General features: G+C 46.4%; 1 protein-coding gene across 1 annotated transcript in view; it reads left to right on the top strand.

Annotated features, from left to right (window-relative positions):
• Nucleotides 1–5,471, top strand: part of CCDC175 (coiled-coil domain containing 175) — a 406,581-nt gene extending 401,110 nt beyond the window's left edge. The window contains exon 19 of the mRNA XM_086938208.1: nt 5,029–5,471. Within this exon, the coding sequence (XP_086794334.1) occupies nt 5,029–5,220 (192 nt within the window). The 3' untranslated portion in view covers nt 5,221–5,471. The remainder of the gene's footprint in view (nt 1–5,028) is intronic.
• The last annotated feature ends 12,322 nt before the right edge of the window (nt 5,472–17,793 follow it).

Raw genomic sequence — 17,793 nt, 5'->3', positions numbered from 1 at the left:
GACTCACTACCCCTGGGCATAAATAAAGGTTGAAAAGTAGGCAAAATGGTTGCAGCCTTGCAGGCCTAACAACAAAGCCTGCATTCAAAATGGCCACTTGCCTGCCAGCACATGGCCAGTGCCTGTAGCTGCACTCAAAATGGCCACCAGCCACATGGCCTGTCCCTCCCCAAGAACACCCCCAAAAATCGAAAAACACTGCAAAATCAGCACAATCCCATTCCATCCATGCCCTCCATGATGTTTAAGTACAAGACAGCCCACAGAAAGACTAGGCCCATGCTAGACTCAAATACCCCCGGTGAAAAGGCCACAAGTACAGCCCCAAAAAACAAAAATCACTGAAAAATCAGCACAATCCCAATCCATCCATGCCCTCCATGATGTTTAAATTCAAGACAACCTACAGAAAGACTAGGCCCATGCTAGACTCAAATACCCCTGGTGAAAAGGCCACAAGTACAGCCCCAAAAAACGAAAATCACTGAAAAATCAGCACAATCCCAATCCATCCATGCCCTCCATGATGTTTAAATTCAAGACAACCTACAGAAAGACTAGGCCCATGCTAGACTCAAATACCCCTGGTGAAAAGGCCACAAGTACAGCCCCAAAAAACGAAAATCACTGAAAAATCAGCACAATCCCAATCCATCCATGCCCTCCATGATGTTTAAATTCAAGACAACCCACAGAAAGACTAGGCCCATGCAAGACTCACTACCCCTGGGCATAAATAAAGGTTGAAAAGTAGGCAAAATGGTTGCAGCCTTGCAGGCCTAACAACAAAGCCTGCATTCAAAATGGCCACTTGCCTGCCAGCACATGGCCAGTGCCTGTAGCTGCACTCAAAATGGCCACCAGCCACATGGCCTGTCCCTCCCCATGAACACCCCCAAAAATCGAAAAACACTGCAAATTCAGCACAGTCCCATTCCATCCATGCCCTCCATGATGTTTAAGTTCAAGACAGCCCACAGAAAGACTAGGCCCATGCTAGACTCAAATACCCCTGGTGAAAAGGCCACAAGTACAGCCCCAAAAAACGAAAATCACTGAAAAATCAGCACAATCCCATTCCATCCATGGCCTCCATGATGTTTAAGTTCAAGACACCCCACAGAAAGACTAGGCCCATGCTAGACTCAAATACCCCTGGTGAAAAGGCCACAAGTACAGCCCCAAAAAACGAAAATCACTGAAAAATCAGCACAATCCCAATCCATCCATGCCCTCCATGATGTTTAAATTCAAGACAACCCACAGAAAGACTAGGCCCATGCAAGACTCACTACCCCTGGGCATAAATAAAGGTTGAAAAGTAGGCAAAATGGTTGCAGCCTTGCAGGCCTAACAACAAAGCCTGCATTCAAAATGGCCACTTGCCTGCCAGCACATGGCCAGTGCCTGTAGCAGCACTCAAAATGGCCACCAGCCACATGGCCTGTCCCTCCCCATGAACACCCCCAAAAATCGAAAAACACTGCAAAATCAGCACAATCCCATTCCATCCATGCCCTCCATGATGTTTAAGTTCAAGACAGCCCACAGAAAGACTAGGCCCATGCTAGACTCAAATACCCCTGGTGAAAAGGCCACAAGTACAGCCCCAAAAAACGAAAATCACTGAAAAATCAGCACAATCCCATTCCATCCATGGCCTCCATGATGTTTAAGTTCAAGACATCCCACAGAAAGACTAGGCCCATGCTAGACTCAAATACCCCTGGTGAAAAGGCCACAAGTACAGCCCCAAAAAACGAAAATCACTGAAAAATCAGCACAATCCCAATCCATCCATGGCCTCCATGATGTTTAAGTTCAAGACAACCCACAGAAAGACTCAGTCCACCCACCACTGAGTACCCCCTGGGCAAAAGGCCCCAAAGCAGCCCAAAAATCGAAAATTCCAAAATTTTAGTTGCAGCAACTGTAATGCCCCAAACAAACTTACTTGTAAAATTTCTAATCCAACAGTGATCCAAAGAAAGTCAAAAAGGCCTCAAATCCAAAGATCCAGCAGCATCCACAAAAAGTAATCCTTCCAGCTCCAGATCCAAATGAAAAGTGACCAGGAGATGGACAAAGCACTGGGAGGAGCCTGCTGAACAGGAACAGGAAGTTGAAGACTGTGGGGCACTTCCTTCCTCCCACCCCCCTCCCCCCCTCCCCAAAATGGACTCCTCGCTAAAAAAGTGCAGGCAAATGTCAACCTAAGGAGTTATTCAGATAAAAATCATCATTTCAAGAAGGTTTATGCTGCTTGCTGGTGGATTTCTTGTGCAGAATTGCAAATTTTATATTTTCGCTTGTGCGAGATTCTTGCTGCTCGCCGCATCTCAAATCTCGCAATTGCGAAGTACCGCGAGACGTGATCTCGCCGTACTCGCGTTGACACAAGCCACGATGACGTAATCGCGCTCGCCAATTCCCGCGGGATCACACAGCAAGATCCAAAATGGCGCAGCACTCGCAAACTATCGAGAAAAACAACTCGGCAAACGATGATAAACGCCGCGCGCCGCAAAAATTGTATCACCAACGCCGCGCGCCGCAAAAAAAATCCGCTGCGTGCGAATTTGCGGATTTTGCGGGAAATTCGCAAATCTCGCGGATTGCGAATTTCCCCAAAATCCGCAAAATCCGCGAGCGAAACGGATTTTCCGCCCATGCTTAAACACAGTGTCATTGCATAGATCAGAAAATATGCAAAAATGCAGACTTCTAAAGAGAACCAATTTTCAAATATTTACACAATCTAAAATCACCCTTTTGTTTCATTCCTGTGCAAACATGGATCAATATAATCTGCTCTTTCCATATTGTCTTTATAATTAAAAGGGTGTCCGTCTTCTTGGAATTAATATCCAGATAAGCTAAAAATCAAGTGTTCTGCCATATCAGTTTTGCAAATTCGAAGAGCAACCTAATGACGGGGGCATTCATATTCTTCAATAAAGGGATTATGTCTTTTTTGCGTAGTGACTGATACATTAGACCAAAAAACGCCTATAGGGGCGGAATGTTCTTATAGCTTTAGAGCCCTCCATAGCAGGCTCTACCGGCCATTAAAGGCCCGCTCCCTTGTTAAAGGTCCTCGACTTCGGCTTGGGCCTTTAACGTTGGATCGGGCCTTTAATGCCCTGTAGAGCCAGCTCTGTCGGGCTTTAAGGCTATAATGGATCACGGAAAGCAACTGTCATGAAGCTAAACAAATTAACATATAATAATGTCAAAGAATTATAATGGGTGACTGTATTACATTGTACAAGGGACAGTAAGAGGGAGCACCGCCGTAGAAATATGTAAAAAATACAGGTGAGGCGAAGGATAGGCATAATGTAAACTGGAAAACTGGAAAATGTATGCTCTACAGTTGATGCTCGCTATGTTGTGTATAATGCTGAAAGTCTGTCATTGTTTGGGTATTGCTTATACAAAACTTAAAAAATAAAAGTTTATGAACTTTTTACAATCTACCAGGGCATAATCCCACTCTTTACTGCCACCAAATTAGCTGGCTCTCCATCAAAAACATTGTCATATTTATGGAACAAACCTTTGTGATTAAAGCAGTAAATGGCATCTGCCATAGGCGTGTAATGTGACAGGAGGGTGGCACCAAGGGCAGCCGCGGCCCTTGCAGGTAAGAGCGATGGGGCCAGGTTGCGGGGGATTCGACAGACGACCACGAGGGATAATTAAATAAATAATTAATGTTCCCCCCTCGTCGTCTGTCAAAATCCCCTCCCCCCAGCCCACTACTCTTAACTGCATGGGCCGCTGCTGACCAAGGGTTTTTTCATCTACCTGATTTACATTTTTGTAAATCGCTATCGTATTTAGTAGTGTGTGTACCTGTAATAAAAGTACTTTTTTATTTTAAATCAAAAATCACTGACTAGACAATAATGCATTGAGTTTTGCTATTGCATGATAGTGAATTGTGATTGCTAGCCCATACAACCCGTCCTGTGTAGGCCGTTGACAGCTCCGTTTCACTACCTTGAGACAGTCAAGTGCTACAATTGGGTACTTGGTTCCCAGTTACAAGGCAATTGTGGACCTATTACTGGTGCCGGACACGCATCCTTCACAACTAATAACCCAATTTCTTACAAGACTAAAGATATACTTTAAATATGTTACTATCTCAAAGGCTTTTGGTCTCTTTTGGGTTAAAAACTGTGATTTTCGATGACATAGTTGGAGAGTAAGGAATCTCAACAGACAGCCAAAGTGATTTTAGGCAAGAACAGGAAAAACATTGACTGTGATGACAAAAATGTCCCCGTACATCGACACCCTACACATCCCAAAAAAACGTACAAAGGTTTACATCCGAGAATCAAAGTACAGTGCTATGATTGATGGTTCAAATTTTACAGTTTTCATGCTATACCTGCAGTTAAAGTTTTCATCTTTGGCTATCCTTAATGTACCAACATACACCACTTGATGACTCTACAGAACTATTAGACTGCTTGATCCTGGTAGGGCTGGCAGTATTTCTGTCCACCACTCAATAACACCCACTAGGAGAAACCAGGCGTGTTCAACTCCTGATTGCGTCTCTTCCATTCAACACTCCAATGGAATACATTTTTAAAATCTCAGTGCTGGTTCATGCGAGGTAGGTGAGATCCTCAATATATAGGGGGTCTTGGGAAGCACCTCACCAATGAAGCACTAACAATAAGGTGAGCTTTGCAGAGGTTCTCTCACCAGCGCTGAATGGGAACGAGCTGTCCACATATGCATAATGTATGCCCCTAGCAAAATGATGATGCTGGCAGAGCACACCAGTCATTTCCACCTTTCTTACATAATGACAGTAATTAGAACCTGGTGGTACCTGTTGCCTCCTTTATCTAATCTGAGCATTTGTATCTTGAAGGCCTCAGCCAATGACTCACAATGTATAATGCAGACATTGAAAGCATCAGCTAACACTGCATGTGTGTTTGCATGGATGTATAGATGCATGTATTTGAGAATTTTCAAACATATTTAATTTTTATCTTTCAGGACTTTGCGGAGCGTGATCAGGAGACACTGGAAGCCATAAAGGAATTGGTGAAAAAAATTCAGAAGAGAGAGGAGAAACTTAAAAATCTCACCCAACAGTTACACGATAAATATACTGGTATTAAATCACTTTTAGAGTGCGATACAGAGGTGAGACCTGAACAGAAGCAGGAAGTCCACAGCACCAGTTAAAACTGGGTGATTATAATTTCCAATAAGACACATCACTACTATTACTAAATTATTATATTTTTCCAACATTTTTTAATGTAGCAGATGCTGGGAAACCAGCTACTTACATTTTTCAAGTGAGCAGTTTGACAATAAAATGATTAAAATCTAGCCAATAAAATTCATTGATTTACTGGAGACACTTCTCTTTGTTGTATGGGTATATCTTCTTTTTGTTTGAAGGGTGTTATTAAATAAATACTACAATACCATTTTGAAGTAGCAGATATGATTTTAGAATAACATTCTCCAAATTCGAGTCCAAAATAGATTAATTAAAAAACATGTGACCTTGACTACTTGTATAAGGAGAACATGATCAACATTTCTCAGATATAGAGACATTCATTATATGAAGTGATTATGGAGTAAAAAAGTAATCTGTTATAAAGGAAGTACCGTATTGTGTGTTGTCCGCTGCAGGAGAAGTAGATTCTTTTTTTCCATGTAACCCACAGTTGAAGGGACTGTATTGAGATAGTTTTTTCTATTCTGTATATGGAGTATTTTTAGTGCACTAAATCTGGCAATTCCACCTACTATCACACAAATGCTTTTATTTTTACTTGCCACAACCTTGCTTAAACAGGATACCACAGTCAAGAATAGTTTGACTACGTCACCACTCTTAATTTATGATGAGATAATAATTGAGGGTGACATACCTTTTGAAATCATTATATCACTCAGGAAAATCCTCTGGAGAGTTTAGTTAATCTGTGCTGCCTGCCCCTAACTTCTTTCTCTCTTATTTTATGTTTTTCCTCCAGTGAGCTTGGCAATTATGCAAGCTCAAAGTAGATTTGCCATTTTGTTTATTTTTGTTTGTCGACATCAGAACTGTGCTGTGATATCTGGGGTGTGTGTGATAGTCTGATTTGTGTCAAGCTGGTGTTGTCCACCATTGTCCAAAGGTACCAAAGTCCATAGGTGTAGCCAGCCTATCCCCGTCCTAATAAATATAGGTAGGAAGGGCTCCAATCGATTTCCTTTGTTTAGAGCCGGTTTCACTGAGATAAGTGAAATTCTTGCTTATCCTTTTTCCAATTCTCTTCTTGCACACATGAATAGCACTCTCACGCGGCTCCGCTTCTCACTTCTGGACCAGAACAACTTTGGTGTGGAGCTGTACAATACCACTTGCTCCCGCACAGGTGTACTGATTTTAAAGTTTCTGGATGCAGTCTGACACCTGGCGAATATTAACAAGTTGAGGAATCTGAGGGAGAGAGTATCCACCAGAAAATTTGTTACCGAAGGTAAGTAATTCGTTTTTTGGTCCTGTGCTGACATGCTGGCTGAGAGATGTTCTACACTAGACAACAAGCCTCTCCATAGAAGCATCAGTCATTCGTCGACTTTGACACACACCTAACAGCTTGACTATTTTGTTTCGCTACCTTCTGGGATTCCTCAATTTTGAAGCCCTGGTTAGGTGCTTTCGTTTTGTTCGACACCCTCAGCGACCCAGACTTTCAAAGCCTGCTTATCTTCTTGAAAGGAAACTGCATGAGCAATACTAATGGATTTAAGTGTCGCACTCCTCCCATGTTTGCAATGGATTTTCCCAATTAGACTTCTGAGAAACTCGAAATTCATTTCATTACTTTTTTTTAACAGCTTGCAGCAAGAATGCAGGTTCACTATTGTTCTGATTGATCAGTAATCTAAGTGGAGAGCGTTTAGATTTGTGGATCAACTTGATAATGATCGTGTTTTGGCTTTCTTATAAAAGGGTTATCCCAAAGCTTTGTTTTCAGACAAAGGAGTCCTATCAGAAATGCTGATGATTTTTTAACAATGTGGGTCAAGCACAAATCAAGCAGCTTTAGGTATCCCAAATGCAGTGGTTTGACAAAGCATGCCAACAATTGTTATTTATTAGGGAGCTGTACAATTGTCACTGTGCAACCACTAAAGAGCACTGTTGGATAGTGGGAGAGTATTTCAGAAAGGTTACTGTGAACAGCTTTCCATTCAAATCTTTATTTCAGCTATATACTCATGAAAGTACATATCAAACAACACACATATATAAAAAATAAAACATAATCAATATATATAGATAAAAGCCATCAAGTTGATCTATAAATATTTCCAATTTATTAAAAGCAGATATAAAATGTAGGCTAAATACGGTGTATTCATGACAGTCCAAAATGAATAATCTTTTGTATCTTCGCTCATTGATATGTTTGAAACATTCCGATTAGTAAAGTAAGGGTTGCAATTTTAATTGTACATCAGTAACTTGTTTTTCTAGACGAATAGTCAATTTCTGTCTCACTCGCCACATGGAACTCCAAAAACAAGAAACTACAAAGACACTAAAATGTCTTGTGTCTGCTTTCAAGATTCTTAGTTCCTCTCTGTGCTCCCGAATACCCAAATTATGGCTTATAGATAGTAACCATTTCTTCCTGCTGGTCGTTTAAGCTGGGCAGAAAAATATAGCAAGCTCAACTGTTTCTTTATTCTCTCTACATTGCCAATCTATCACATTAAGATCACGTACCCATTTAGCAGTAAAAGAGTGGAGCGGCAGTGCCCCATAGCAGAATTGCAAAATGATTATCCTAGCAGCTGTGGATTCTGTCTCATCCAGGAAAACTTCCTCTGCAAAATCGTCCTTTAAGGCAAGTAAGGCATCAGTTAGAGAGCCAAGATTTGAATGCCTATGTTGGATTCCTGGTTTGTGTTGACAGAAATGCAGATTTTCCACAGCAGGGGTGGGTAGAAAATTATGATTTTATTAAAGACACAGAGGCTAATATTAAGCATAATTCTTTACTGCCACTCAAACAGCAGCAACTTAAAACATTACACTTAGAACTTAGAATAGGAATCTTAACAACATTCCAATCCAATATACAGTCCTGAACCAGGCAGCTATCTTCCTTCTTTCTTGCTGCGAACAAACTGAAAAATGTATGTTTGTTTTCCTTATTCTCAACAATAGAACACGATCCAAGACTCCCCAATCTTCTGCCTTACTTCTTGTAATCGCTGCTTCCGGAAAGATTAATCACAAATTAAAGGGACAGCACCATCCACTTGGAGGTATAATATTACACTCCAAGGGGGATATTAGCAAGAACTTAAGATATTTATCGCAAAACACTCTTTTTGTTTTTTTTTCCTAGTGTTCTAATATCTTTATTAACTTAAAAAGGACATATAAATAGTTAAATACAATAAAAAGTAATACACTGACAAAAGAGTAATACAAAACTCAGTGTCAATACTGTCATATATAGCTCCTACATAACAATGCAAATAGCATGTTGCAAAGTCAAAATCATAGCGGAACCATATTAACAAGTCAGATACATCACTTGATAAAAATGAATCAAAAGAAAAAATGAAAGGAAGGAGGAAAAAGAGACAGAAAGGAAAGAGAAAAGAAGAAAGAGAAGAAAGGAGAGTGAGAAGAAAGGAGAGTGAGTCTCCTGATACAAAAGACGGGAAAAATAAATCAAGGAGACGACACAAAGGGATATTGCTCTACCAAACCCTTCGAAGCTAAGTCCACATATCTGTCCAAAGATCTCCATACCCCACTAGAAATGGAGGGAGAAAGATGATTCTCCTCCACAGATGTATAATAGGATATGGACCCAAATGTTTTCCACTCCGTAAGAATAATCTTCACCGCAGTTGTCAACAACAAGTCTAATAACTGCATATCTAAAGAATCCAACGGCAATGGCAATAGTGTAGCCCATGGACCCAACAGTATTAGAGATAACGAAAGCTGAGACTGAATGTTAAAGATTAGCATGAGATGTTTATGGACCAATTCCCAAAAAGGTTGGAGTAAAGAACATTCAAAAAACATATGCTGATGTGTACCAGCGGCTAAGTTACAACTCCTACAAAGATCATTATCTTTAAGATTGAGAGAGTGCAAGCACACCGGTGTCCAATGTAGCAGATTGAGAGAAAAAAATTTAGACTGAATTAGAAAGGGGGCAATCTTATTACGAAGAGAAAGTCTCCCAATAATTTGCCAAGTTTCTGGTGAGATATGTTTAAAAAGATCATGATCAAAATGATGTAGCCAAGTCTGTTGTGTAACGGTAGTCAATACAGGCGGTGTGGAAGATAAAAATGTATATATCAAAGAAGCCACATGACCTGATTTGTACCATATAGATAGGAGAGAAACTGTATGGGAAACTGAATCAAAATGAACCTTAGCAACGGCAACTTTGACTTTCAAAAATATATAAAAATCCAAATTAGTGAGAGAAAACTGCAGAGCTAAGGAACAAAAAGGTAATGGATTATGATTTGGATCATAAAGATGGTGAACTAACGTAATACCCTTGTTAGCCCAGTAGGCCACCAATGTCGAGTCAATATCAATCTTAATTTTAGGATTGTGCCACAAAGAAGACCATCTAGACTTATGAATTGGCTTAGATACTTTATTGTCAATAGCTTTCACGGCAGCAATGGTATCTAAAATAATAAAACGAGAAAAAGGAATAGATAATGTGGACGCAGTTAAAAAAGAAGAGGTAGGTAGAGTAGAAGATAATTCTCGCTCAACATACACCCACAGCGGAGTATGTCGAGGATCTGTAGAGAACCAAAGAGCCTCTTGGGAGGCTAAAAAAGTCACTTGGTATCGATCCCAGTCAGGAAAATTACAGCCTCCCATGTCATAAGGTTTCCCTCAAATGTTTATAGGCTATTCGGGCTCTCTTATCACTCCAGAGGAATTTTGAAGTGGGGGAATCAATTTCATGAAAAAAAGACGTAGACAACTTAACAGGAAGCATTGAGGACACAAAGTTAATAATGGGCGTTATCATCATCTTTAAAGTTTATAGACGTCCCCACCACAAAATATATTTAGGTGACCAAGTATCCAGAAGTTGACAAACCTTAAGAAAAGTTTGAGATTCATTATATGAGACTGTGTCTGATAAAGTACTGTAAAACCAAATCCCCAAATATGCTTTGATTGCCATTTAAAGCTAGCATTCCCCATGTGTGCAGGAAAACAATACGCGTTGAGGGGAAACATCTCCGTTTTATCTTTATTGAGAGTATATCCTGAAACACTAGAAAATAGATTAATAGTCTTGGAAATAGCAGGAATTGCATTAACTATATCATCAGAAAGAATGAGCACATCATCTGCATAGGCAGCTATTTTGATACAGGTTGAAACAAATTGAAACCCTTTAATATCCTGATTGAGATTAAGTAGGCGAAGAAGAGGGTCAATAGATAACAAAAACAAAAGAGGCGATAACGGGCACCCATGTCTAGTACCTTGACACAGATTAAAAAAAGAAGAGGTAGCTCTGTTAACTCTAATATTTGCCCTAGGATGTGCGTACAAAGACATCACTATATTAGCAAAGGAATCTCCAAGATTGTGGGCTCGAAGTACTGCATGTAAAAAAGGTCACAAAACCTTATCAAAAGCCTTTTCGGCATTGAGGGCAAGGGCCGCTGCAGGAAGGCTGGATAACTTTGCTTTCCCCAGGATATGAACATTTTTTCGAATATTATCCCTAGTCAACCTACCTTTAACAAAGCCAGTCTGCGATGGGTGAATAAGCAGAGGAATATATGGTTCCAGACGTTTGGCCAGGGTCTTGGCAAATATTTTCGCTTCCATATTTAGGAGAGATATGGGGCGAAAATTCTTAGGATCCAAATTACCTTTACCCTCTTTAGGGATTACTACAATAGTAGCCGCTGCCACAGAACCAGAAACTGAGCCTGATGAAATAAAGTGATCAAAAACATCTTTAAGGCGAGATACGAAAGATGGAAGAAAAGTCGTATAAAACAGAATGGGAAACCCATCTGGACCTGGAGCTTTCCCTGAGCGGGTGGATTTTATAGCATGAATAACTTCCTCAAATTCAATCGGTCCCCCCAACTTGACTCCATCAGCATCAGAAACAGTCTGAATAGGAATCGAATTTAAAAATGGTTGGCATTTATGAAAAGAGGATTGATTATGAGGAGTATACTTCCCACTTGTGGGACACCCCCGCGCCGCACGGCCACCAGCTGCTGCGTGTGTTCCCCTCTGCCTGCCTGCCTTCTGCCTCGCTGACGCCGTGGTCGCTCCCCTCTGGTTTCCCAGTTGTTTTGCCCGTAATTTGTGCTTGTCTGTTTCTGCCGTCTGCTCGCGTATTTTGCCGTTTTTCCTTGTTTTGCCCTAAATTTGTGCTTGTCTGTTTCTGCCGTCTGCTCGCGTATTTTGCTGTTTTTCCTCGTTTTGCCCGTAATTTGTGCTTGTCTGTTTCTGCCGTCTGCTCGCGTATTTTGCTGTTTTTCCTCGTTTTGCCCGTAATTTGTGCTTGTCTGTTTCTGCCGTCTGCTCGCGTATTTTGCCGTTTTTATTTGTTTTGCCCTAAATTTGTGCCTGTTAATTTCTTTGTATCCCCTGTGCCGTGTCCAGTTTCCTTCCTGATTGGCCGCCTACCTCGCCGCCCTCCGCTCTCGCTTCCCGCCACCGACATTGGCCCCGCCCCTTTTTCTCTTCTGTTCCCTCCCCGCTCCCGCCTCCCAGCTGCTCCGCCCACCCGCGCACTTCGCCTTAAATGGCGACCGTGCGGACGCGCAGCGGGCGCGCCGATTGTGCGCCGAAGGCGCGCCAAAGGTAAGCCCGTCTACGCCCGTCCGCGACCGGATCGCGACCAGCGCCAGGACCCCTGGCCCACGAAGACCCCGACTGACCCGCCTGACGTACTCCGCCGCCACCCTCACCGCTCTCAACACCGGCCGACTCCCAGAATGCCAGCAAGCCTCTCCACGACGTACCCACGGACCCTTCAGCTGCCACGCCTGCAAGTTCACCTGCATCCGGACCTGCCTCGCACCAGCACCCACCAAGCCGAACACCAGCAGTACCCACCTCAAGTGCATCCTGCTCAACACCCGCTCCATCCACAGACATGCCATCGAACTCTGGAACCTCCTCGACACCACAGCTCCAGACGTTGCCTTCCTCACGGAGACCTGGATGAACGCCTCTTCAGCTCCCGACATCGCCATCGCCATCCCAGAGGGCTACAAGATCGTCCGGAGGGACCGAAACGCCAACCAAATGGGAGGAGGCATCGCCATCATCCACAGGAGCACCATCCGTCTCACGACCAGCACCGACAACTCCCTGACCACCGCCGAACACCTGCATTTCCAGATCCACACCAACCCGAACACCACCCTCAGAGGCACCCTGATCTACCGACCCCCTGGACCACGCACACAATTCAGCGAGGACATCGCCGACTTCGTCAGCCCACATGCCCTCCCCTCCGCTGACTACATCCTCCTGGGAGACCTCAACTTCCATCTGGAGAACAACAACGACCGCAACACCAGCACCCTGCTCGACAACCTCACCAACCTGGGACTCAAGCAACTGGTGTCCACCCCCACCCACCTCGCCGGACACACACTCGACGCTGTCTTCTCATCCAGCAAGGACATCAACTTCAGCCACACCACAGAGCTTCAATGGACGGACCACAGCTGCGTCCACTTCACCTTCAAGAAAACAACGACCCACCACCACCAGCAACAGACCGCCCGCAGAAGCTGGAACAAGATCACAGCAGACCAGCTCGCCACCTCCCTGAGCCAGCACCCTCCTGCCAGCTCAGCGAACCCCAGCCAGGCCGCCGACAACCTCACGAAGTGGATCAGCAACTGCGCGGACGAACTCGCCCCACTGAGGACCCCGCCCAGCAGACCCGGCAGCAAGAAAGCCCCATGGTTCACCGACGAACTCAAGAGCTCCAAGAAGAACTGCCGAGCCCTCGAGAAAGTCTGGAGAAGGGAACCGACACCGGACAACAGGACCTCCTTCAAACTTGCCACCCGGAAACACCACCAGCTGATCCGCGCCGCCAAGAAAACAGCATTCAAGGACCGGTTGGACAACAACGCACACAACTGCAAGGAACTCTTCAACATCGTCAAAGAGCTTTCCAACCCCAGCGCAGGAAACAACGACATCACCCCATCGCAAGACCTCTGCAACTCCCTGGCTTCATACTTCCACAACAAGATCGCGGACATACACAACAGCTTCAACAACCAACCAACGCACACCATGACCGAACAACCACCCCCCACCACCACCCTCCGCGCCTGGACCCCGATCAGCACCGAAGACACCATCCGCACGATGAACTCCATCCACTCCGGATCACCGACCGACCCCTGCCCTCACCACGTCTTCAACAAAGCCGACGCTGTCATCGCACCCCACCTGCGAGACATCATCAACACATCCCTCGACACCACCATCTTCCCCGAGAGCTGGAAACACGCCGAACTCAGCGCCCTACTCAAGAAACCGACAGCGGACCCCACCGACCTCAAGAATTACCGCCCCATCTCGCTCCTCCCGTTTCCAGCCAAAGTCATCGAGAAGACCGTCAACAAGCAGATGGCCGCTTTCCTCGAGACGAACGGATCCCTCGACCCCTCACAGTCCGGCTTCCGAGCCAACCACAGCACCGAGACCGCCCTCATCGCCGCCAGCGACGACATCCGAGCCCTGATGGACAATGGAGAAACAGCGGCCCTCATCCTCCTAGACCTCTCCGCAGCATTCGACACGGTCTGCCACCGCACCCTAGTACGGCGCCTCAGCAACGTCGGAATCCAGGACAAGGCGCTGGAGTGGATCACCTCCTTCCTCGACGGGAGAACACAGAGAGTCCGCCTACCACCGTACAAGTCAGAGGCCACCGAAGTCATCTGCGGCGTCCCCCAAGGATCATCTCTGAGCCCCACCCTCTTCAACGTCTACATGAGCCCCCTCGCGGCCATCGTACGCAAACACAACCTCAGCATAATCTCCTACGCCGACGACACCCAGCTGATCCTCTCCCTGACCAACGACCCCGCCGCCGCCAGAGCCAACCTGCACGAAGGGATGAAAGAGGTAGCCGAGTGGATGACGACCAGCCGCCTGAAACTGAACTCGGACAAGACGGAGGTCCTCATCCTGGGCTCCTCTCCCTCCGCCTGGGACGACTCCTGGTGGCCTCCCGCCCTGGGCACCGCACCCAAACCGACAGACCATGCACGCAACCTGGGCTTCATCCTGGACTCCTCCCTCTCCATGACCAGGCAAGTCAACAACGTCTCCTCGGCATGCTTCAACATCCTACGCATGCTACGGAAGATCTTCTGGTGGATCCCCACCGAGACCAGGAAGACCGTCACCCAGGCCCTCGTCACCAGCCGACTGGACTACGGCAACGCCCTCTACGCCGGGACCACCGCCAAGCTCCAGAAGAGACTCCAGCGGATCCAGAACGCCTCAGCCAGACTCATCCTCGACATCCCACGAACCAGCCACATCTCCGGACATCTGCGAGACCTTCACTGGCTCCCCGTCAACAAAAGAATCACCTTCCGCCTCCTCACCCACGCACACAAAGCCCTACACGACCAAGGCCCGAGCTACCTCAACAGCCGAGTCAACTTCTACGCTCCCAAACGCCACCTCCGATCAGCCAACCACGCCCTCGCCGCCGTCCCCCGCATCCGAAGAGCGACTACAGGAGGAAGGTCCTTCTCCCACCTGGCCGCCAAGACCTGGAACTCCCTCCCGACCGACCTGCGCCTGACCCAAGACCACCTCTCCTTCAGGAAGAAGCTGAAGACCTGGCTGTTCGAGCAGTAGCGGCTCCCCCCCCCCCAGCGCCTTGAGACCCCACGGGTATGTAGCGCGCTTTATAAGTGTCACTGATTGATTGATTGAGTATATAATTTACTCTAATTTTCACGAAAGACCTCAAGGATCTCTTTAGTTTGAAATTTCCTAGCTCCAGAACTGTCATTTATACAAGAAATCTGTGCTGATCTGATATTAGACTCATGGAACCTTAACGTAGCCGCCAATACCATCCCTCCTCGATTGTTTAGGAGTAACCGTTTGCACTTCTGCACCTGGACACCAATATGAGCTATCTTAGTTACAATAGAATTGTAAGAATATTTTAGATTTTTGATATCTTGTAAGAGCATCTTATCCTTAGAAATCCTATATAGGGATTCTTTCTGCTTAATGTTATCCGCTAAAGCAGCAAGTTCCGTTTTAATATCTGAATTCCTATTTGCCATTTTTTAAATATTTTGTCCCTGATCGTACATTTAAAAGCGTCCCATAAAACTGCAGGAGAACTAACCGAGGACTCTTTCTCAAGGAAAAATGTTCAATATCCTTGTTAAGTAAGTCAACTGGAAAGGGAAGACCACTCGGTCCCCCCGAACGTATGGATGGGTGCCCCGATCCCCCCGGGAAACCATTTTGGGCGGGGGGCGTGGTTCGGCTGGTATGCCCAAAGCGGCGTAGCCGGAGCACGCCCTTCCCGCCCAGAAGGGGTTGTCCTAGACACCCGCCCGGAAGACCGCGCCCAGTGGGCGTACCTGAGGAGGGTCCCCGCCCTCCCGCAGACGGATAAATTGAGCGGGAATGCGAAGAAGCGTCCTCTTGTTCCAGTGCTCTGAAGGCTGCACCACTCGTTGCTCGTGAGCCCTCGACGGAACAAGCGGCAATTTTGAGAACTTGTAATCTTGTTGTTTCTCTTTCAGTTTCAGGAGTGTGAAGGATCTGGGACCTCGTCGATCGACTAGAGCGGAGTACACGAAGCTATGGCCGGCAAAAAAGCGGGAAAGAGCTCCGAGCTGGAGAAGGTACTGCGCACCTTGTCGAATCGAATGGCGATCATGGACCGAAAACTGGGTAAAGTAGATTCGATCGGTCGAGGTTTGGCCGAGGTTAAAAAGCAGTTAGCGCCCCAGAACAACCCCTCGGGCCGTCCTAAGAAGGTGATAGGCCCGGCCTTGCCGGGAGTCGGCCCTGAGGGTAGGGGGAAGCGTAGTAAGAAGAGGACGGTTTCCGGGGAGGACCCGGTTCCGGAGGTGCCCCCATCACACCGGCGGACAGCCCGGTACCGAGTCCAGACATAGGTTTACCAATCCCTGTTGTAATTACCCCGGTTAATGATGATCAGATGCCCCCAGAACTGGCCCTCCAGTTAGCGGCAGTGTTGCCCTGGCTTAAAAAGAAAGCAGGGGGGGCAGTGGCTGCGGGGGATCCGGCGAGGAAGCTAGATTAATAATCGAGCAGTTACGGCAGTCGAGAGAAGCCGGGACGGCGAATGTTCCTTCTATTTCCCCACAGGTGGCGCCAGGAATAACTACGGTTGGCCGGGAAAAGACAGCAGACACGGCGGTTGAACCCGGTAAGAACCCATTGCCAATGGTGGGGGAAAGTTCAGTGCCTTCAAGGCGCGAGAGGGTGGCCCAGCACATCCCTGCGGCCACGAAGGAAATGATATGGGGGGACAAGTATGTTAATATGTTTTCATTATTGACCGACCATCGTGAGATGGAATACGCAAAGACCCAGAAAGATTTATGGCACCCCAGTGTATGGCGGGCCAAGATGGCGGAATTTAGCGTCGACGAGACCGTAGCGAACTGGGTGAAGGCCTTCTCTATATTTACGGCAGTAATGGGGGAACGTAAGCCTGAAGTGTTGCCCGAGCTATCCTGTTACCAGAATAGGATCATGGATTTTTATAACATGTACGGGGGGAATGAGTGGAAAGGATATGACATGCAATTCCGAAAGGCTAAAGAGTTTGATGTAACTTTGACATGGGATTGCCTCGACACGGTATCGTGGCACAAGCAGCTCTTGCCTGGATCGGCAGGTACGTCCTTGCCGGGCGGGAGCGGGCCTGGGACAATTCAGCAAAGGCCTGCGCAGCCCTTTCGAGCAAGCGCCGGTGGGGAATCACAGCCCAAGACCGGCGGAAATGGGGGCAAGCGCGGGGTCTGTTGGGGTTTCAACAGAGGTAACTGTAACAGGCCCCAGGGAACATGTAGGTTCCGGCATGCTTGTGCGGGCTGTGGGAACTCCTCACACCTGGAGATTAGCTGTAGATCCAAGAGCGGTGGTTCGGGAGGAAAGGGGGGGTCCAAGCAAGAGTGAGGTGATGCTTGGGAAGCAATCGTCTTCACCCGTTGACATCATGGCTTTGACTCCCTGGTTGAACAAATACCCTGATCATGTATCCGCCGGAATTTTGAGGAGTGGTTTCCTGTATGGCTTCAACATCCCGGCAGGGAATTTTCGGGGGAGCCCCTTTTGTAAAAATCAGCAATCCGTCCAACACTACCCAGCAGTGGTAGCCAGGAAAATCTCCAAAGAAGTCAGCTTGGGGCGGGTAGCAAGACCTTTTCCATGCCCGCCGGTGGCGGACTTTGTGTGTTCACCTCTAGGAGTAGTTCCGAAGAAAGACCCGGGGGAGTATAGACTCATTCACAATCTGTCGGCCCTGAGGGGCGCCTCGGTGAATGAAGCCATTGATCCGGATGTCTGTTCAGTTCGGTATGCATCATTCGACGATGCTGTTGCCCTACTGAATCACCTGGGCCCGGTGCTCTGATGGCGAAATCGGACATCAAATCGGCATTCAGATTGCTCCCGGTACACCCGCGGGACCAGCGCTTGCTAGGTTTTACGTT

The sequence above is a fragment of the Lissotriton vulgaris genome, chromosome 9 (genome assembly GCF_964263255.1).
Source record: "Lissotriton vulgaris chromosome 9, aLisVul1.2, whole genome shotgun sequence".
NCBI lineage: Eukaryota > Metazoa > Chordata > Amphibia > Caudata > Salamandridae > Lissotriton > Lissotriton vulgaris.
This window is presented reverse-complemented; position numbering and strand designations above follow the sequence as displayed.